Source organism: Crocodylus porosus, unplaced genomic scaffold (assembly GCF_001723895.1).
Source record: "Crocodylus porosus isolate Cpor-Errol unplaced genomic scaffold, CroPor_comp1, whole genome shotgun sequence".
Lineage (NCBI taxonomy): Eukaryota > Metazoa > Chordata > Crocodylia > Crocodylidae > Crocodylus > Crocodylus porosus.
In genome coordinates, this window is record NW_017728886.1 from 203,190,043 (window position 1) to 203,213,646 (window position 23,604).

The 23,604-nt window shown below is 38.0% G+C and overlaps 2 protein-coding genes across 2 annotated transcripts in view; one reads left to right on the forward strand and one right to left on the reverse strand.

Moving 5' to 3' along the window:
* Nucleotides 1-23,168, forward strand: part of TGS1 (trimethylguanosine synthase 1) — a 50,635-nt gene extending 27,467 nt beyond the window's left edge. Inside the window, exons 11-13 of the mRNA XM_019548170.1 lie at nt 1,903-2,119; nt 4,723-4,801; nt 22,874-23,168. Coding sequence (XP_019403715.1) covers nt 1,903-2,119; nt 4,723-4,801; nt 22,874-22,990 — 413 coding nt within the window. The 3' untranslated portion in view covers nt 22,991-23,168. The remainder of the gene's footprint in view (nt 1-1,902; nt 2,120-4,722; nt 4,802-22,873) is intronic.
* The window catches only part of LOC109318787 (transmembrane protein 68-like), a 120,375-nt gene that overhangs the window by 70,316 nt on the left and 26,455 nt on the right, over nt 1-23,604 (reverse strand). The window lies entirely within an intron of this gene.

Genomic DNA, 23,604 nt, shown 5'->3' on the forward strand with positions numbered 1-23,604 from the left:
TCCTTACCTGTGCCATATTGCTGTCCACCCCCTGTCTTTCACATTCCCAAAGCTCTCTTTCTTCAGGCTGGGCTGTCCTTGTGGGTGCCACCTGGTTTGGTGGTCCACAGCCTCCCCCACCCTCATCTTCCCCTGCTGCCAAATCTCCAGACTCGTGGAGAGCCCTTGGCCCTGAACGCTGGATCTAGTGCCCAATCTCAGCACCCAGGGCCACGCAGGGGCAGTGTCAGGCCCTTGGGACCCAATCCCATCATCCAGAGGGCAGGAGGGGATGGTGCCAGACCCCAGGGCCTAATCTAGCCCACAGTGGAGCCCTGTGCCATTCATGTGGCCTCTGGAGCCAAACGGCTAAGCACTGCTGAACTACAGCAATAGTGCATCAGAGCAGCAGGAGCAAGCTGATGTCCACAGTGTTAATCTATTTATAAGCATATTGCATATGAAGTAGAAGTACATATGCCATCAGTACTTGCACTACAGTACGTATTAAGGCAATGGAGCCAGCTGTGGCAAACTCATGTGAAATTACATTTAGGGTATGTTTGCTTGGTGAAAAGTAGAATTTCAATAAATCAGTTAAACTCAAGTATAAACAGACAGTGATATTCTTTTAAATTAAATTTCTCACTGAAAATTTACTTGTACAAGTTGCTTTTATCTTCTGCTGATACTACCCTAAGTAAGACAGATAATGCTGTATCCTTCACAGAGTTTGTCAGGCTGTGTTCAGTTTTGTAAATACCATATTTACTTCAATCCAAGATCATAGAATCGTAGAAAATGAGGGTTGGGAGGGACCTCAGGAGTTTATCTAGTCCACCCTCTGTTCAAAGCAACATTATCCCCAACTATATCATTCCAGCAAAAGCTTTGTCTTCCTGGGTCTTAAAAATCTCTAAGGATGGAGATTCCATGACTTCTCTGGGTAATCTATTCCAGTGCTTTACTACTCTTCTAGTAAGAGAGTTTTTCCTACTATCCAACCTAAACTTCCCTTGCTGTAACTTGAGACCACTCCTTGTTCTGTCATCCGCAACCACAAAAAGTCAGCTGGGAGTGGGCAGGTGCTTCTGGGGTTACAGGCATGGGGGCAAGTATCAGGGCCCTGGGTGCCTAGGGAGCAGGCACAGGTGGTGGCAGACAGTTGGGAGGGCAAGAAGGGGAGAGAAAGGGGCTGGGGTCTGGCTGCTTGACTCCTTTCCCCCCACCTGTTCCTCTGCTACTGCTCTCCCTGCTGTGGGGGGCGTGGCTGTGAATTTTAAGATGACCCTCCACTATACATTGGAAAATTATAACTTACTTATACATTTTCCTTATATAGACTCTAATTCTTGGAGGGTCATCTTGGATTCAAGTACATATGGTACTTTTCCGACTAACCTTAGTCACTTTTTTGCCAGTTGTGACAGAGGCTGTGGACAGGTGCTGCATCCGAAGCGCTCCAAATTCCACTCCAATTTGAAGTGTTTCCATGCCATACTCCCATATAGCCAACCCCCATGCCTCTCTTGCCTCCTTTGGTGGGACGCTGACAAATTGTGTCATTTCATGCAGCGGCCGTGCTCTCTAGCCAGGGGGAGCAATAAGGGGAATTTGGAATCTCTGTTTCTGCAGTCCAGAGAAAAGTTGCCCTTTGAGGAAATCCAGTTTCCTGCACAAGTTTGAAATAATCTTAGCTATAACTATATGACACAATATATTTGTAGAAGTCTCTATTAGGTTCACAAATAACAGAATTATAAATCTGATATCTACCGAAGAGCTGTGATTGAGAACCTTGATCATAAGAAGATTTTGTTTTGGCAAGTAATATAGAGATCTACTTTTTTAAGAAATATGTTCCAACAGGTGTGTGTTTTGATGAATGTTAATTGTATTTGTTTCCTTTCACCTTATTTTCAGTGATTGCCATTGATATTGACCCTGTTAAGATCAGCCTTGCCTGCAACAATGCTGAAGTATATGGAGTGGCAGATCGGATAGAGTTCATATGTGGAGACTTCATGATCCTGGTTTCTAATTTAAAAGCAGATGTTGTGTTTCTCAGCCCTCCTTGGGGAGGCCCAGACTATGCCACTGCAGAAATCTTTGACATTAGGACAATGATTTGTCCTGATGGATATCCTTTCAAAGTTACATTGTCATAGCCATGACTCAGCATTTATAACAGTTACCTTTTTCTTGCAGGATGTCTTGATTTGTTTCACATTCTGTTAGCTTATATTATAGATGCCTGTTAACTTTATTATGAATTGCAGATGAACAGCACTTCTGAAAATCAGGGTATATCTATGTGAAGTAGAAACCCCAAGACCTGAGGCATTCAACATTAGTGGCATACTTATACCTTCGATCTAAGTGATTTGCCGATTATCCCACAGACTAGTGGTAGAAATTGGGCTTAGAATTCATGATTGCTTTAATTGCAAGACCTGCACTCAGTTTGTTAGACTCCATTCCACCTAAAGTTATCAAATAATTCTGTTGATCACTTCCAGATTCTTCTTCTCTCGTTAAGAAATATTGTCAAATATACTTGTATTAAAGCTGGATCTTCTTCCTTAAGATTATTTGTATTGTACCCACTATTGTTTTTTTGAAGTCTTAGTCCTATGCAACATATTGCTAACTACAAACCAATTAATTTGTAAGATAGCAGAAGATTTGCACAAATGGAAGGTTACAAAACAGCTGTTCTTTTTTTTTTTTTTTTTTTTTTTTTTTTATAGGGAATTTGGCCATATGAGTTTAAAGCAGAAGGGTCAAATATACAGTGGGTCATCCAGCCAGTTGCTCACCCCTCTCCACCCTTGCTTCCCCCTTACCTGCTGCAGAAAATCAGAGTTTTTAGTTGCTCCTGGTGACTGAAATAGCAAGGGGAAGAGTTGGGGACAGTTGAGTGGCTGGGGGGGCATTCATTCCCTGCGTTCAGAAACTGTGCTAAAACAGCAGCTCTGACAACCTATAGGGATTAATGCTGCCACTGTTGCTCATGAAGCATCTAGCCTACGGGAAGCCTCATGGTTCAGATTCAGCCTGCAAGGCCAAATAAGTTTGATACCCCAGAGTTAGGGATGGATAAGCACAGGGGAAAGGCAAATGAAAAGGCCTAAGCAACAACAACTTTATTTTGTACAAATATCTTCCGCAGTCCCTTACAGTCAGGGATGAGTGCCAAATATATTTGATTACTGAAAATAAAAAGGCATTTGTTATGATGACAATAAACCAATTTAGTACTTTGCTTAGATTTGATGTCAGACTGGGAACTGAAATCTGCTGGAGCAGCTGGTCAGTTTTGGTAGCTTTCTGACAAATGCACACATGCTAATGCATTAAACATATGATAAAGTTTACCTGTGGGTTAGAAATTAATCCACTTCTCAATCTTGCAGAAACACCGTGATATCCTTATTATCTGTGTGGATATTCAGTGACTGCGTTACATTTTTCAAAAGCAAAATCTTTACTTATATACTATATATATCTTTCTTTGATTGAAACTGAAAAACCCTTGTTTTTTAAAGTGGAAGACACATCTTTTCTCTATTAAGAAACAGAATTTTTACCAGTTTTCTCATTTACAAAAACATCCATCCTTTATTATTGAGCTCCTTTACAACATTTTAATATAAATAGCAATAATAAAATAGACTTCCCATAACTCAAGAGTATTAGCTGCAAAAAACACATGAGCTGGGTTTCAGAGTTATTTGCCTTTCTAACTGATGTTAAGAAAAGTAAATCCTCTGTAGAACATTTCCAGACTGACTGTCTATATCAGTGGTGCTCAGCCTTCTGGCCTACAGGCCATATGAGTGGTGCAGGGCCAGGTCATAGACCAGATCCCATGGATTCAGTCAATCTGTGGGTATGAGACTGGCACGTGGAGTCATTTCCCCCATGTGACCTTGTGTGCTGGCACAGCCCTGTATGCACCTATGTTGTCCAGTCCTTGGGGCTCTCCTAGGGTCCAGAAATTTGATGGTGGGGGACCAATGGCAGCATTAATTGCCATGGCTCTGGAGACTGCGGCACTTAACACTACCACCACTCCCAAAATGCCGAATTTCTGGACTCATAGGGAGCCGCAGGATACAGCTGAATGACACAACTTGATGGGCCAGAAGCTGACTGCCACTGGTCTGTTATAACGTATAACATGACCTGTATCCGAGGAGACCAAAGACGAATACATGCACTCTTATAGAAATCTCAATCCTTTGCTACTTAGCAGATCACTTACCTATTGGTGGCCTGCCATTAGTTGAATAATGAGTTGTATCCCTTTAACAAGTTTTTTTTTTAAAGGAAATTTCAGTTGTGTCTGTTCTGAACAAGACAAAAGGTTTCTAGCTAGCAAATGAATGTGTCTCTATAGCTAATTAGACAAAACGCCTCTGAAAATGGGTTAGAAAGGAGCCAGCAAAAGAAAAACTTGTTGTTGTTGTTGTTGTTGTCATAGTTTTTAGCTCAGTTGTATTAAGAAAAAAATTCAGTGCAACTGAAATGAAAAATATAGTACTTTTTCATAACTTTTGGAGCAATGTGTGAAATTAATTCTGTCATTTGGCCAGCATCCACTCTTGCATTTCAAAACAATATCCAATTAATAGCAATAGCAGATTAATCAGAAGTATATAATTTTTAATTGCTGAACTGGGGAGACTCTCTGAAAACAAAGGAATATATGTCAGCCTTTTTTCCTTTACTGGTTTCTACATTTGAAATTTTCAGGTTGTCCCAGAAGATCACAAAGAACATTGTGTATTTTCTACCACGTAATGCTGACATTGACCAGGTGAGTTATTGTTTAAAAGGTGGCTTTAAATCATTAAAAAAAAAAAACTTTGCTCCTGTAAATTGCATTTTTAATCTAATTCAAATGAAAATCTGTTTATAGTTTAGGCCCATACTTACTTGTACTTTTGCATTGTATCTTACAAGATATCTTGCAACTTTGATGAATAACTCCTATGAGTTTAATGTGTTGTTCCCTGCTCTGTGCTATAGAACAAATGATTGGTTCTTATATCAGCTTGTCCAAACCTCTGTATGCTTCTGGTAGAATATTAGTTTGATACGTCTTGGTATAAATAAAATCAGTTTTCTTGCATGTCTTGAGTTCTATTGAGTTGTTTAACAGTAAAGGTTCATTCAGATTGCCAGTTCCTGAAAACAACTGTAGGACATCATATATGGAATATCATCTTAAATAGTAGCTCAGATTAATTTACAAAGATATGCTTTGGGTTAAAAATATCTCTGTGCTGGAAGAAGCAGTTTTTTATGTGTACAATTATTTGTTTATATATGGTCAGCTGACTTGAAAAAGTGACTAGGTGAACTAGTGGTATCAAGGATTTTAAGTACAGCACTGTTTTGTCAGTATACATTAATTTTAGGGATTTACACCATTAAAACATCTTGTACAATGCTGAAACTCACTGTCTTCAAGCCTAATAAAGTGCTGCAGAGTTTGTCAATTATGGTCAGTGTGAAATAATCTTCTGTGGATTGAGAATATATTTTTTAATAGGCAAAAGTGGTCATACTTCACTTTTCTCCCAAGTTCTGTGCTTCATTTTCTCCTGATTTACCTTGTATGTTAATTTGAGCAGTATTTATAGCTTTCTTTTATGACCATAGTGGACCATCATAATATAGCATCATCATATAGCCTGATACCTTGCATAACATTAACTATAGGATTTCCTGCTTCGTATTCCCATTAGCTGTACTTGAACTGAAACATATCTTTGGGTGTATTTTCTAAATCTTAATTTAAAAATGCTCAGTGATGAAGAATCCACTATAAATTTTAGTAGTATTTTCCTAAAGTTAAATTACTCTCACCATTAAAAATCATGCCCTATTTCTAGTCTGGATTTATCTAGTTTCAGTTTCCAGCCATTGAACTTAAATATTAGTCTGCTGGGCTGAAGAGGCCTCTTACCAAATTTCTATTTCCCACATAGGTACCTTGCATTAGAACAATAAGAGGACTTTGGCCCCCGACAGACATTCATTTGAAGGAGCAATGGGATCTGATCCTTGATCCCAGCAATCTTTCTTCCTACCGTGCCACACGTACATGGCAGGAGGCGTGACTGTGGGATCAGATCCCAGTTGTGCCATATTGCCAGTGCAGAAGGAGCCTGGGATCACAATTGTTAGCTGGCTGTGGGGGAACCACAGGGGCAGTTTAAGCCCCCATGTGGTCCCCAAAGCTGCCCAAAGATTAGCTGATTGTCAGCAGGATTGGAAGCGTCCCTGAGTTCGAGAGTTGTGGCCATCCCGATCTGCTGTCAGCTGGCAGGGACTGCCCTGAGATTCGAGCCCCCGGGGCAGTCTCTGCCAGTCGTCAATCAGTTGATCAGAACTTGCTCAGGGCCTTGTCATGGTTCCTGCCATGTGTTCAATTTAAAGTGCAATGGAAACTCTCCACAAAACTATCACATGTTTTTGTAATACCTTTTTGGCTGGTTTCCTCTTTAATTGCATTGATAATCTCCTGAATGTGTCTCTGGTTTATGCTTTAAGATGCAATAAACTGATTAATTGCTTTAAGTGTAATATCTGCCTGGGACATTAGTCACTTAAGGCTAAATCTTATTTCACATTTATATTCCTAAGTACTTATTAGAAACTTAAAGTACTATTTTTGTACTAATGCAGAGTTGGTATTCAGTTTTCACCTGCGGCATAGATATAAGTGACCTGCTAAAAGTAAATAGTGCAGTAGTTGAGTGCAGGGCTGGCATAGAATCATGGAAAGTTAGGGTTGAAAGGGACCTCAGGAGGTCATCTAATCCATCCCCCTGTTCAAAGCAGGACCACCCCCAACTAGATCATCCCAGCCAAAGCTTTGTGTAGCCAGGTTTTGAAAACTTCCAAGGATGGAGGGTCCACAACCTATCTGGGTAACCTGTTCCAGTGTTTTACTAGCATCCTAGCATATTCTTCCCAATATCTAACCTAAACTTCCCTTGCTGCAACTTTAGAGCATTGCTCCTTGTGTCATTTGCCACCACTGAGAACAGTCTACCTCCCGCCTCTTTCAAACCTCCCTTCAGGTTGTTGAAGGCTGCTATTAAACCCCCCTTCACTCTTCTCTTCTCTAAATAAACCTGGTTCCCTCAGTCTCTCATAAGTCATGTCCCCAAGCCCCCTCACTATTTTTGTTGCCCTCCTCTGGACTCTCTCCAATTTGTCCACATCCTTTCTGTAGTGGGGGACCCAAAACTGAACACAGTACTCCAGATGTGTCCTCACCAGTGTTGAATAGAGGGGAATAATCACTTACTTTGACCTACTGGCAACATTACATACCAATGAAGCCCAGTATGCCATTAGCCTTCTTGGCAGCGAGAGCATACTGTTGGCACATTTCAGCTTAGTGTCCACTGTAACCTCCAGGTCCTTTTCTGCAGAGCTGCTGCCTAGCCAGTCAGCCCCCAGCCTGTACCAGTGCATGGGATTGTTGTGTCCTAAATGCAAGAAAGACTTTGCACTTGTCCTTGCTGAACCTCATGAGATTTCTTTTGGCCCAATCTTCCAGTTTGTCTAGGTCACTCTAAATCCTAGCCCTACTGTCCAGCATATCTACTACTTTCCCCCCTCCCCCTTCTACTCCCCCTCCCCCCATGCTAGCAGGGACCTTAGCTTTCTTGGAATAAAAATTCTCATCGTGGTAGGACGATGTTCTTTTTTCCAAAATACAGAATGGAATATCCATTGAATCAGATGAATCTTTTTGCCTTTTCTGCATTATAAATGACAGTTCTACAACTCAGTTTAGTAATGGCCCATTTCCATTGTTAAGATTCCTTTTGCTCCTGATATTACAGCTCATGTTGAGAAATTGTACTTACCTGTTCTGGCTGCAGCTGTTTTTTTTTTCCCTGTTAGTTTACCACAATTCCTATCTTCTGATTAACAGTATTTCTGTGAACATATTCTTTTTCTTTTCCTTTCATAATTACTTTCTCTTCACCTGGAATCCAGGCTGTGATGCTGTTTTTAACCAATGTAGTTTATTTTGACTTTGGCCTTGTGGTTTTCTAGTAAAATGTTCTTGAATATTTCCCAGTTTTCACATTTGTTTTTGTTTTGCCTCTGTTCTTTTGACTCACTTTTGCTCTGTGAAATTGGCTCTTCTAAAGCACCATAATACATGCTTTGATCATACATGATAGGTATAAGCAAATTGCAGTTCTTTCTATGTAAGTAACAATTAACGTTTTAGGTGTGAGATCAGTTTCTTCATTAGATGAGCTTTCATGTATATTTCTCCCATATTCCTGTCCTAATCCCCAATGGTTATCAAATAGAGATTGGCTTTACTTTTTGCTTAAATCAAGCTAGAAAAAGGAGAAGGATGATAGGGCAACACATTTGTTTTATGGAGAGCTGACAGCATTATGAATCCAAAAACCAACTCGCAGCTCCCAAACATGAAGTGCTCAGATACTGTGGTGACAGGAATGGTGTGAGGAGGAGAGAGAAACACAGCATTCAACCTGAACACCTAGAACTTTCTTCACCGATTGACAGCTTGCAGTACAGGATATAAGATTTGTTGCAGTGTTTGTGTATCAGCAGACACGCCGAATATGCAGTTTCAACAAAAAATGCTTTAACAGGAACTTAGGTTTCAGCACAATGAGCTGTTTGGCATATATGTTTTTTAGGATACAGAATGGGATATGGGTAGTATGGTAGCTAGGACAGGCATATAAATTCAGGAGGTTCTGAATCTAAGAAAAATCTTAGCATTCCAAACGTAGTAAGGTATATGTAGACTAATGAATCAAATAAAACTACTAACAGCTGTATAATTTTAATCCCATTATTCATGGACTAAATTATAATTCACTGTGATCCTTCTGTTTGCTAGGCTAAACCAACCAAACGTGTTTTTTGTTTAGTTTTTTGTTTGTGCGTTTTCTTTTTGTTTGTCTTTTTTAAATCTCCTATGTAAATGGTTCTCCATTTTTCACAGTCACCCTAGGAGCTGATCCTCTGCAATTTTTTCACTCTGAATTCATCTTTATTTAATAAGAGCAACCAGGGTCCTACACGTTGTTCTAAATGAGGTCTCACTAGTGCTCTGACCAATGGGAATGAATCTTCCCTATCTCTGCTGGTAATACTGTCTTGGATCATGTTTACTTTTTTCACAGCTGCATCACATTACAGGATGACTATAAACTGCTAATTAACTACTATGTTTAGAACTCCTTCTATCTGGTTTTTAACTAATAAGCACACAGTTTTATGGAAGAAATTCTTTAATCCCCAAGCACATGACTGCAGTTTTCTACAATCACATTTCATGCTGTTTCTATTAGTCCAGTCCTCCAATAGTTTTTTGTATGCTAATCCAGTTATCCCTTGTGTTGATGCTGCCTCTAGTTATGTCCTCGGAAAATACCATTATCAAACCCACTAGCCCAGATTGTTAATGAAATACAGTATTAAAGAAAATCACTCCCAGTAACAGTGCTTGAGAAGCTTCACTAGTACTCTGCCTCCAGCCTAATTTCCTACATGGTACTATATCAAATGCTTTATAGAAGTTTAGATGGGTTAGATCCACATTTCCTTTTATCTAGAAAATCTGTTATCAAAAAAAAAAATCAAGTTAGTCTGGCACTTTCTGCCTTTAGTAAACTCATATTTCATTTTATCTCATTTTTTCCATATAAATCTCTGTCTCTGCTTAGTTTTTCCTTCAAAATTTGTTCAAAGCTTTGGATTTTGAGGCCAAATCACCATTTTTCTTCTTCCTAAATATAGGTATTATGTTTGCTATTTTCCTGTCCTGTGACAAACCTACTTCAGTTTTATTAGAAATTCTAGCTACTGGGCTATATGGTTTTATATACCAGTTCTTTCATTTCGTGAGATGAAGATTATCCAGTCCCTCCACTTTAAAGCCTTGAAGTCTTTTGAACTATGAATACCATATTGACAGCTTCCATTTCCACTCCTCATTCCCTGCCTTTACCCCTCTGTCCAATATACTCATGCTTGCCGAAAACTGAGGTGAGTATTTATTGTTTGGGCGATACTTAACACTGTCTTCAAATGCATTGCATATTATTCTCATTGCATAGTGCCCTTTTTTGTTTCCTTGATCTCTGTTGATACATCTTACCCTTTGTTTCTATGTCCTTTAAAAGATCTAACTAGCTAGTTCCACAGAGGTTTGTTGCTTTTTTTTTTTACACCTTTGACTTACAAAATCTCTAAGGTTGTAGCTCATTAAAATCCCTAACTTCTTTGGTTTAGTTGACTTCAATAACTATTTCCATTATTCTTTTTTTTTTTTCAGTTTTCTCTTTTGAAATTGAGAACCACATTTAAAATAAAATCAATTCCTGATTGATCATCAGCCATTCCAAGGTTATTTTCAGTGCCCAGCTCTTCTGTGATATCCTCCATATTTGCCAAGCTAAGTCTAAAATAGTAGAACATTATGTTTGTTTTAGTGACTACTTCGTGATGGTAAGATGGCTTCTGGAATTGTCTTACTGTAGCAGGAAACTTGCAACATTTTGCCCTGGTGTGAAGGATAGTCACTAGCTTTTCCTCTTCCTTGTACCCATCAGGATCCTTTCTGTTGCAGGTGCATATCTTGTACCACTGCTCCTGAGAGCCAAGCACAATCTTCTGCTCTCTACAACTGCTTTGATAAACAGACATCATGATTCTTCTTAAAGAGTCTGAAGTCACAAAGGCCCCTGTTTCCATTTTTGGTATAAATATCAGGTCATCTCCTTCTGTTCCTGCTTCTGTCTGGAAATTATTCCGTTATCAGTCTCATGCATCATCTTTGTTCCTCCTCATGCTTAGTTCCCTGTCTGTCTCAGTTGCCTCTTCCTAGAACCCAGCTGTCCTTCTTGTTACTGTTGTAACCACAAAAGAATGTGTGAAGTCCTCTTTTCTCTGCTTTGTTCATTGCGTTACCCATACAGTAAATGAGGACTGGTATCCTGTAGAACACACACAATGTGATGAAGTTTTAGAAGTCCTCATGCGCAGTGGCTGAACTATTTCTGCTCAAAAGCATGAATGTTTCTACATGTGTGAATTATTTGGCAGAATTTTCTTAGTAACTAAATATTCCTTATTAAAAAAAAATCACTGTTAGCTTTGCTAATAACATTGAAAGGGTTTGGTAAGTATTAAAGCAGTTGGCTTTTTTCTGAGACATGAAGCCCATATCTCTTTCTAATGGTATGTTTCTATCTTTGTTTTACAGATTTTTACTTTTTTTCAGAATATTTCGTAGGAGGAGCTTGTTTTTTGAGGGGAAGAAAGAGTGTGTGTGCACATTTTATTTCCCCTCACTCCATCCCTCACTATTCCTAAGTAGTAACACTTTGTGTATGGTATTAGAAAGTATAATGATATTTAGCAGGTGGCAAAAAAGCAATGTTTTAGAAAAGGGCACTCTGAACCCAAAGAAATTTAGATTAGAGTCTAATAGGATCATGGCAGCGGTGTCAAAATCTGGTATTTTGTCTGCAGCAAGATGTTTCCTTTTAATTGCATAATATTGTGGCTCATGGTGGAAGAATTACAAGATTTGATTACCTCTGTTTTAGCATGAGCAACTAAAAGCATTGTTGGGCTTATCACTGCCAATCTCCTATTTCTGCCACTTCTGTTAGTAATTTTATTATGGGATGCATTATGCTGCCCAAATCCTCTTATTAAATTAGTTTGTGTTTAGTTCTTGTTTGAACATTTGTTTTATGTTATAGCTACTGTTAGGACTTACTCTCTCCTTCAGTAATCCGTAACAAAAAATGTTGCTGCCCCTCATAGTTTCTAGGGTCGGAAGGGACCTGAGTAGATTATCTAGTCTGACCCCCTGCCATGGCAGGAAAGAGTACTGGAGTTAAACGACCCCAGCAAGGTGTACATCTAGCCTCCTTGTAAAGACCCCCAGGGTAGGACCCAGCACCATATCCCTTGGTTCCCTTGGCTGAAGTTGGTTCCACATCCTAGCTGCCCTGACTCTGACTATGAAGTAGCGCCTCCTGATATCTAGCCTAAATATACCCTCTGCCGACTTGTGACCGTTATTCCTGGTCACCCCAAAAAGAGGGCAAAATAAATATACCTTCTTGCCTTCTTTAGGAATAAATTATTTATGCTATCCCTGTAGAAATGGAGAAGGCTTCATACGTGTGTACAGTTATCAACGCTTATTGAGTGTTCTTCATGTGCTGCCAAAGTAGTGACAGTTTTGCTGCTGCACGAGGTGGCAGGCAGATGCTTGCCAGATGAGCAGAAATACTAACCAGCTCAAAGGGAATGTTCACACGTGATTACTCCTTACCTAATGGTTCATTCTTCAAACTGGCTCTGCTTCACTGATGGCACCTGCCATCTTACCTGTGTGTGCAACTGTAAACACAAAACTTCAGAGGCATGAAACAGATGGGTTAATGAAATAAAAGGGCAAATGGTTTTCAAGGAAAAAATTAGAAAAACCAACTAATGGGAAAAGTCACATTTCTTTTAAACAATATTTAATGAATGGGTTGTCTGACTTTGCAAAAAAAATTCTAGTAAACCAAAATTGATTCAAGCAAGCTTTGGCTCAGGCAATTTTTAAGGTTTGCATTTTACCCATGGGGAGTTGCCTCCACTGAAAGAGTGTGCGTATGTGTGTACTCTGATTTTGTATATCACTTATGCACATGTCTATGTTACAAGCTCTGGTTCAACTTGGAAAATAAAAAACAAAACAAATCCTTTGCTTTGTGTACAAACCAGATGCATTAATTCAACTAAAATTGACTTCAAAATGATCTCTGTCTGAACACGTTTATGCTTGTCTAAAGCTGGGTATTTCAGTGTAGCTTACAACTGTAAATGTTTTGATGCAAGCCATACGTGTAAATAGAAGTAAGTGTCCAGCAGAGTTTGCACCATTATAACTACGGGTTTCCCTTGCTCTTATGCAATGACCCTTTTTAAACCAAAAAATCATTATATGCAAGGGAAATTCACTTAGGTGATCAGTGTGGTAGCTGCTCTTTGCAGTGCATTGTAAGAATGATGCGCACCAAAATATAGTCTTCTTTGTGGATTTGTGCTCCTTGCTCGTTGTCTGCAATTCTGTAGTTGGCATCCCCATTATGGCTTCTAAGTGTCCCACTAGCTTATCTCCTACCCTTCTCCCTGGTCCATAAGTGAAGCCTTCACCACCCTCTCTTCACACCAGCTAAACATTCACCACTACTCTGTGCTTGCATGTACTGTCTGCTGTTGGTGAATACCAAAATTGTCTTGTAAGAGTGATAGAAATGGGTCTGCGGGTCAGTACAGTCGAGGTCTTGGAATATATCACTGTTTGTTACATTGTAAAGTGTGTTCCCTTTATGCAAATTCAAGTTCTGAACCGTTTTCCAGGAATGCATGTAAAGCATAAAGCAAGGGAAACCTGTATGTTGATTCAAATCCTCTTAGTGGTGCTGTACCAGCTTTGACCATGGCTACACTAGTAAAAGAAGTGTTTCTTTTCGCAGTTAGAAAGCTAATACAGCTGTCCAGCTGCAAAATCCAAGTAGAAGCAAAACAAGTGGTAGTTTTAACTTGTTCATACATGACTTAAAACAGCAGTTTTCAACCAATTGCACTGTTCGAGGTATCTGTTGATTCATCTATTTAAAGTGCAAACAAATTATTTTTTCAGTCGGGCAGTGAGTTGAAGTCCCACCTACACAACCTTCAAATCCCATCAGTGGGACATGGTTGAGAAACACTGACCTAGAAGATGGTTACTAAGGTTCCCCGTTACTGATTACATTTGGGTAAAACTGATACTTGTTTGGGCCTCATCCTCTGTTTGTAAAAACCACACTTAATGTGAAACCCTAGCTTTCTAGTCTAGGGCATGCCATACTAGTAAACTAGTTTGGCTTAAATTTGGTAAACTGAAAAGTATACATTTCTTTCTCTTCAATTCATTCTTCTGCTGGTAGAGGGAGCAAGTGTACCAATTAAAACTTGGAAAGGTGCTAAATGGGTAAAATGCAAACCTTAAAAATTACCTGAGCCAAAGCTTGCTTGAATCAATTTTGGTTTTCTAGAATTTTCTTTGCAAAGTCAGATAACCCATTCATTAAATATTGTTTAAATGAAGTGTAGATTTTCCCACTAGTTGGTTTTTCTAATTTTTTCCTTGAAAACCATTTGCCCTTTTAGTTCATTAATCCATCTGTTTCAGGCCTCTAAAGTTTTGTGTTTACAATCACACACAAACTAATTTGTTGCATCTTTTTGTTTGTTTTTTTAACATCTTTTTTTTTCAGTGGGTTTTTTTCCTCATATGTAGCATGTTTAGATAAAATTATAGAGGAACTGGCTCAGTAAGATTGCAGACCTGCTTTTTAACTATTCTAAGAAAGTTTCTTTCTATTCAAAATAATTATGCATCTTAATTTTGGATCTGTTAGGCAATTCTTTCTATCCATAATATAGTATATAGTGCTTAATGTCTTTTCATCAAGACTTAGAGCAACTATAACAATTGCTTAAGTAATCCTACTTACCACACTTTAAAAAGTAATGGTAACAAATTTAATAGAGCTTGAACTTTTTTAATTGGCTGTCAGTTATACTTATAAACTGACAGCCAATTAAAAAAGTTCAAGCTCTATTAAATTTGTTACCATTACTTTTTAAAGTGTTGTAAGTAGGATTATTTAAGCAATTGTTATAGTTGCTCTAAGTCTTGATGAAAAGACATTAAGCACTATATACTATATTATGGATAGAAAGAATTGCCTAACAGATCCAAAATTAAGATGCATAATTATTTTGAATTACATACAAGAATTGACCCAGAGATTCTCCTTTAGAGAGTGGTTTCAAAAAAGACTATTAGAGAGCCCATATTCAGAAGGGCTTCTCTGCTTTTCTAGGGTATTTGGAAATTTTTGGTTTTTTACAGTTTTCAAAATTCAAAATCTGTGAATATTAAGATGGTTGAAGATCCTTACCACTTTTATAAATGAACAAGTCATAAAATTACATTTTCAAATTAATAAATGATATTAATGGATATACCAAATATATCAAATTAATAATGGATATACATGTATTTGCAAAGGCTTTTGTGAAAATTATTTTCCTCTCTCCCTCTTCAATTGATCGTAACAGCAGCATGGTATTTTCTCTGTGGCTGTAGGGGACAGGACTAAGAGCAATGGCCTCAAACTGCATCAGAGGAAATTTAGGTTGGAGATTAAACAGAACTTTCTTTCTCACTATGTAGGTGATTAAACATTGTAGCAGGCTACCTATAGAGGTTATAATGGAACTGGGCCTCCGACAGGCATAATGATTGCCCACTTTGCTAAGGGAAATCTTCTTTCCATCCCAGAAGTTAATTGACAGATGGAACATTTGTCCATTTAGAACCTAGATGTCCTTCCGAGGTAGGTCCATGAGGTCAGCCTCTGGTCCTGGAGCACCAGGTTCAGTAGGCTGCAGAACCTCAGAGAGGTGTCAATTCCCTATCAAGGACACACGGCACCACATGACAGAAAACCACCTTGAATGCATGCAGGTAGAACTACAGATAGTTTGTTCTCGTATGACATCCTTTTGGCCTGGTAGAAGGGCACAGCCAATGAATGCTTGAGGGTGACAGTTTTCCCTTTCTGTCTACTGGTGATTTGTGATGAATGATTCTCTGCACAGGAGAGGAGTGCATATAAATGACCAATGAGTTTATATCAAGTGTACGGACTCTGGTCTTCCAAGAAGGTGAATCTGTACATCAGTGTCCTGGAGCTCATGTAATTATATAGGGTATGTAAAGTGTTAGTGTATCATGTCCAGCAATATTAGTACAGCTGCAATATTCTTTATCAACAAACAACGAAATGCAAAATTTTCTGCCTCTATATGGGATGGTGGTAAGCAGTGCATCCATTGGAGCTCAAATTGAAGCTCAACCCTGGCTCATTGTCCAGTGCCTGCCTTATCTCACGGTTGGGGAATTCCTGTATGCCTTCTCACTCAGATCTCTAGTTCCACAAGATGAGGAATTCTCTATAATTGATCTTGATGGTCCTGATCTGACTGAGATTCTTCTGATTTCAAGACCACCTTCAAATATTGGTGAAGGATCCCAGGTCATTCCCAGACCTATTTACCGAAAAGAAAGGAGGATGCTCCACCCAGATCTATATACTCTATGCTTTGTGGCAGGGGTGCTTGATGAGTCTCAGTGGTAGAGCAGCCTTGCTTGTCCCCTGTGAGATGTATCATAATTCACAGCAGGAGAGACATGACTAGATGGACATCATTTAACAGATTAGGTGCTTGGCTGGATTTCTTGTGAGATCATCCTTCCCTTATGAGGCTTCAGTATCAGCTATCCTTACCCTCAAGACCTGAAAAGTGGGGACTTACTCCTCAGCTCTTTTAAAGCACACCTGGATGCCATCTCAGATCTGTTTTCTTCCAAGAAGTCCCAAAGTCTCTCAAGGCCCTATCCAAGGTGTTCTCTTGAGAAATCCTATTTGCTAGTGGGATATGTGACACCCTAGCATCACATCCTTGACAGAGCTGCCATTTGAACCCATGCAGCTTTCTTGGTTGCCATCACCAGTGTGGTGACAAAGGCAGGTGAGATCCAGGTATCAGACATAACTTGGCTTTGAGTGTAATGCTCTGACTGCACAGATTTTCCACTGCTAGCAAAGTGGTAATAAGATTTAGCATAGTAAACACAGTTGTTTACATTTAAGTATTGAAGTATAGGTTCTCATTTGGTCTTAAGTGGTCCATGGTATGCAGTTATGCTGTGTAGTGACTGATGCCATATGTGAGATGAAATGTTGAAGCTGGTGGAATGAAATATCCTTCATGTAAGGTAGCTGTAAGGAAACAGTTAAACCTCTTTATGAATTGATGATTGTCTTCAAAATAAAGACACTTGTCATTGCCCAAAACAAAGACATGCAAATGTGCTCAAGAGTGTGGATGATGCGAGTAAAGACTCAGCTGGAGAATTGTTTTGAGGAACTGTATGTGCAGAGGATGTAGGAAGAAAGCTGAAGCATATCTGAGATGCATTACAGATGCAGCGTCAACAATCAGCCTTGAGGGAAGCAGAGAGAGGTCTTTTAGGTCTGGTGCTAGCTGAGTAGGATTTGGCGTTTGTGAGTAAGGAAACAGGCTCCTGATTCCTCATGTGCTCTGGGAAACAAGACTGTATCTGCTCTTTGTAAATAAATAGGAGTACATCAATGATTCTCTACCCATCACCATTGTCATTTCCAAACTGGAATAACCTATAAGACACTGCACTTTTGGCTCTTCTTTCAGGTCAAAAGGGATAACAGTTTCCATTAAAATGTTTGTAGAGATAAGTGTATTCAGCTGTAACTTAGTGGGCTTACGATTTTGTTTGAAAAGCATGAGAAGATAGCTTCTTAATGATGAAAGAAGTATGGTCCTTGGAACAAATTTTCAGATGAGACCACCTTTACAATCCTTCATATAGTATTTGTCACCATCTTCTCTCTCCTGTTCTGAGGTTGGACAATACACGTTAGCTTGTAAAAGTTAGCATGTGTTAATTCTACAAATAAAATGTTTTTAATACTATCCAGGCAAAAGGAAAACAAAAAAAGTGAAAATCTAAGTAGCTGCCTGACAGTGACGCATCTTTATGTAGATTAAGTGATTTTCTTTTATTTTTATATATTCTCTGTCTCTCAAACTGAAGTGGGAGGCCAGACTGACTTGGTCTTCAGCGTTTCTGGAACCTTATCATTGAGCTGATGATTCATGTTGCCCACAAGAGAACTTTTGGCGTTTGTTAACTTGCTGTTCACGTCTACATATTAAGGTTTTTGTACCAGCAGTTTATTGGTGATTGAGGGCGAGAGGAAAACACTGAGAGCAAATGCTGGTGTGACACAAAATGGTGTAAAAATAATGCATCAAAGAGGGAAGATCTTTTCCTAAGTGTGAAGAGGTCCTGTTTTAAGTTTTACACTGTTTTACTGTCAACTTTACTACATTTATGGCTTCCATGAACTGAAACTGCTTTTTTGAGGGGGGGGGAAAATAATTTTCCTGTTGAAGTTGTCACACAAATATTTATTGAAATTTCCTCTTTTCAGCGGACTATTTTAGTACAGTATGTTACTTTAACATAACAGAGGAAAAGGAGCAGTATTACTTCCTCTTTTTGGAAACATATTTATAATCATAATTTTACTCATGATTTAGCTTTTAGCCCCTTTTTGAGAGAAACTTCTTTTTCAGGTTTTGTTAAAATATAAAGTTTTACATGCAGTTTGAAGTGAAGAAAATCTAAACACTAGATTTACTACTACAGAACTGTTAATTATTGTTTATCATGAATCAATTGTTATAAAGCTGAGTCAGCAAATACTAATGTGTGGCGTAATCCACAACAGTGCGTTTGAAATTGTCAGGCTGATGACTTAGTGTCAGCAGCAATTATATAAGTATATTTATGTAGTAAATGTATGCAAGCTGCAGAATGGTGTCTGCTTAAGTCTATACAAAGTAAAACCCACCTCAGTTTCATTTTATTTATGATGGTTAGATTATTTTTGTAGGCCTAAAGCAGACAGCACTTCAAACCATGTTATATATGGGAAATGAAGTATGAAACAGGAAGTTCCAACAGTATAGCTTCTAAAATTTGCTAAATGGTAGGGGCCTCCTGAGACTATTATCTCATACTAAAAGATTAAGCCAGTAAGAATTTTGTCTACAAATGCTGCTAGAGTTTCTTCCAGAAGATGCGCTGTCCAGCAGCAGTTTAGAAAAGGGTGGGATGATGAACTTCATAGCTTCAACATGTTGGATCCCTTAGTTAGGTGCTAGATTTTCATTAATATTTTCAAGTGGTTTGTACGTACACAGTCACTTTTTGTTCTGAAATCATATTTTTTCGTACAGTATGACATGTCATAGTGTTGTGGTTATCCCATGAATTCACAAATAGGAGATTTGATTGATTAATCTCTAGGTAGGGCAATAAACGTAGAACTGGAGAAAAACAGGTTAACATATCCCAAATATAAGAGTAAGAAAAAATATCAACAGGCTTCAGTCTTATTGCTCCACCAGCCAGCGCCTGATAAAGATCAGTAATATTGCTGTGATAAGCAGTGTGTGACCATGTAAGATGACATAGTTCCTGTATGGAATTATTTTACAAATTCAGTTAAGACAAGCTGCAGAAAGTGAATAAAAAATAAGGAAAGGGAAGTGAAGGCACACATAATAGCAATAAGATTATAATAATTATACACCTAAATGTCCTAATTGTTCACAATGAGAATGCTCAAGCTGTGGTGTTTTACTTTTTACTTTTCCCCTCTTCTTTCCTCTTCCTGTTTAAAATGTTTAATTTTGCTGTTTCTTTATATATTTAATCCTTGGCCAGTAAAAATTGCAAAGATTGGAACCTCCTCCTGTTCTCAATGTTAATTATATTTAAGACAATTAATTGCATCATTTTTAGTGCAGCTTTTATCACCATGAACATTTTAACAGACTTGGATATCTAGTCTAATCTCTGTTTCCTTATCCTGTAATCTGAAGTGCTTTTTATTTCCTCATCACCAGACCAGGGCCACCACTTGGAAAGTCTCACCGACCCCAAATTTAACTTCTACCCATGCAGAATAGCAAAATGCTTTTACCTTAATGGTGATGAGATGGTGGATATTGAAATCATTAATTTTGACTATCTTTTATTAACTTCTGTTTCAACATCATCTTAATAGCCTATCTTGAGATAACCTTGCTAGGCTTTCTACAAGCCTAGAACGTGAGTTTTAAGATTTATAATGTGTTTGACTTCTTGTCTGTTTGTAAAACAGCAACTTCTATCATTTCAATAAACAATTAAGAGTATGTGTATAAACAGGATGTGAGTATAGAACTTTTTAAAATTCTATCTTACGTTCTGCAAGACATGGAACAAATGTTGTATAGCCTTACATTGCAGTCATGTATTCACTTAGATATCCAGTAAGTGGAATAGTTATAAGACCAACAGACAGATTCTATGACTGTCTTTTTGGTCTAACTATTTTTTAGAAAAGGTTCAGTACTGAAACACAATAAAACCTGATTCTGAGCAACGTAATACTTTTCTGGAATTTCCATTTTGAATGGGCAAGGCAATGTGTAAAGTACAATGAGATCATCTTAGGCTAATCTGAGTATATTTCTAAGGTATCTAGGTATCACAGTCACTATTGAGGTAAAGGACTCTAGATTGATAGACTTTGGCAGTTAAAAGAATCTTTTAGTTATCTTTATTTCTTCTTTAAAATGTACTTGAAGTGGACATGAATATTTTTTTCATGCATTAAAATTTTAAAGAACTCAGCCCTTCTGCTATCTAGAACTGATTCTGTGCTTTTAAACTTTATAACATTCAGAGAGCTTGCATCATGGGTTTTGTTCTGTTCATTTCAGGGGGGTTTTAAAACTCCAGAATATTGAGGTGTTTCCATAATGCTGTGTACTGTTAGAGTTATCTGAAAAACCTGCCTACAAGATTGACTAGTGATAACTTCATTATATTCAGTGTAAAGCACAAAATCCCAAAAGAATTTTCTTTCCTTTTAACAGGTCAAGATGTTTTTGCTAGCCTTTAGGTTGTTAGTATTTTTCTTGTGTGTTGTGTAAAGTGACATACATGTACTAGCACTAATATATGATTGGTAATTTAGAGTCAACAAATTATTTTGACTCCCAGTCAAAGAAGTTGGGGATTTTAAGGGAGTCTTCCCAAAAAGAGCCCAATAAGTGGATGAAACTACATAGATTAACTTTTTGGAGGGAATTGGATCTGATAATAGAAGTGTACCAAAAAAAGGAGAGAAACATTCCACGTTGAATATGTACTAATGTCCTTAAAGAAATCTGTTTTGCCCCTGGGTATTAACAAGTTTCTTTCAAGTTTCAAAAAAAAATAAATCAACAAATTAACATTCCTGTTCGTTTGCTATATTCAGATGCATGTGCTATTTATAAATATTTTGGTCAGCTTCTGCTTTTTTGCTTAAGTGTTAGGTCCCTTTTAGACAAGAATTTTTTTTCCAACAAGAACATTAAGCTGAGAAATGAAAAAGCTATAAGTGCTTCTGTTTTTGTTTGCTAGTGTAAGAAAACAAATGTCTGTCTGACACAAAAGTATAATAGTTATTGATTTTATACATCAATGTTCAAAGTATAATTTAAATTAATCTGTCATTTCCTCTGTTACAGTGGCTGGGTTTTTTACTAACAGTAAAATAGAGGAAGTTCAGCATGTTTATATTAAGACAAATACTTCATGGTGTAAGTTTTGAAGGGTTAGCAGTATATAATGAACTTCACATTTTAGCAGTTCTTACCAGGGCTTTTTGGTGTAAAGATCAGTTAGAAACTGCCGCAGGTCATGACCTTACCATTTTAGTCAGCATAGAATATGTTGCTTCTAAAGCAAAAACAACTGTCAGTTCTTTTGTGTAACACAGGCTGTGGGGGTGACATTGTTGTCCAAAATGCATTTTTCCCCCTTTCAGTTTTGATTAAACAATTACAACACAACAGAATTAGGGACAAAGGAAAATGATGGTTCAATTAAATAATCGGACATGTATATAATTTCATATATGATGTATGAGTCTGATATACATGTCTGATTTCTTAATTGTATCATCATTTTCCTTTGTCCCTAATTCTTTTGTGTTCTTGTCTTCTCTAAAATGCTTTTTCCTTTCAGGTTTGCTTAAACAATAGATTTTTATCCTGTTCATTTCAAGTGCAAGCAATATATAACGTCATTCAGGCAAACTGCAGCATGTGTTTGTGTACATCCATGTATATGTACATATATAAACAAAGTATGATCCAGAATGTGGTCCACTTGGGACCACATTGAAATCAAAGGGGTTCTGCCTTGGCACAGCTGACTTCCCATGAACCACATTGCGTGATTGAGGTCTTGGATTGTATCATCCTTCCCGCTTTTAAATAAAAGTAGAATTTCAGTGCCCTTTTCTATTGTGTTGTTTTCATCCCTTCAATTCGGTTGTCTGCCCCGGTACAGTTGTAGTAAATAAGTGCTCCATATTATTCTCGCCTGCCACAGGTCTTAAATATGAAGTGGGAAGAATGCAGTTACTGCATGCTGTCATCACAGAAGGAGAGAACCTAATATAACAAGTTCTTTTTGCTGTTGCCCATTTAAATATTAAAGAAGTTTACCAGGCTTAGACAACTGAATGAGAGGTCAAAATCCAGGCAGTGTCATTTTTTTTGTTTTCTCAATGGCAAAAAATCTTACTGACTTAACCTAGAATTTCACTGGTGATTCTGTCTGTCGGGATCATTCCACAGCATCCAGCAAATTGCTTGTAATTTTATCCTAAACGATGAGATACTTGAAGTTACAAATTAGCAGGAAGTGGGTTGAGGGAGAGTGAAACTGGATGCAGGTTTTGATTAATTTGTTCCTCCCATAGTAGGCTATACAAAAGAAGATTACCAAAGCCATCCCTTGGGTAGAGCAAATCAGGGCGACCGCCCTGGGACCTGTGCTTTGGGGGACCCCGCGGAGCCAGGCAGAGCAGCTCAGGCCTGTACATTCCCCGCGTGCCACCGGCTTTGCATTTGCTGAAGAGCAGCTCATCCAGGGCGCACAGGATCTGCTTGGCCCTGGGCACCAAATTTCATTGCTCTGAAATTTTAACAGTGGCACAAAAAACCTCTGGGTGATCTGAATGCAAGCAATATTTTCAAATATTTGTTTTTGTGTATTACTTGATTGCGTTTTTTTTATTTGTTTTAGGTTGCTTCCTTAGCTGGGCCAGGAGGACAAGTTGAAATAGAACAAAATTTTCTCAATAACAAATTGAAGACAATAACTGCTTACTTTGGTGACCTAATCAGACGTGACATATCTTGAGCTTAACAAGTATATACCTAAATAAATAGATCATAGTGTGTGATTTCCTAATTATATACTTGACTTCCTTTTGTCCTTAATCCTTTTATGTTCTTTGCTTATCTAAAATGTTCTTTTTCTTCCTTTTAGTTTTAGACAGTATTATTTTTCAAGTGTCAATAAATGCTTTTTTATAAAAGACTAATTATAATAATGAATATTTCAAAAAAGTGACATAATTTTTGTTGATGTAAAACATTACAGTAAAGCTAAGAGGAACTGTCTGTAAAATGAAACATCGCAGCTTTTAATTTCTGCTAATATAAGACGAGTTGAAAACCTTTACCCTATTTTTCCAGCCCTGTTTCTATTCGCTTGTGGGGAGGGCAGGGTTTGTATGTGTGTGCCTTTGTATTTTCTTCATAAGTTTAATAAAAAAAAAAAGTGTGTGTGCAACAGTTCTTTTGTTCATTTATACTCAACAAATTAAAAAGTAATAAGAAAGGAATCCAAAACCTACCTGTCAAATTGTATCAAAAACTAAAACAAGGCTGTTTTAGGCCATTTCCATTATCCTTCTAATATGCTAGGCTTCACTAGATCCACTTCAATGGCTACTCAGCCTGGCAACAACC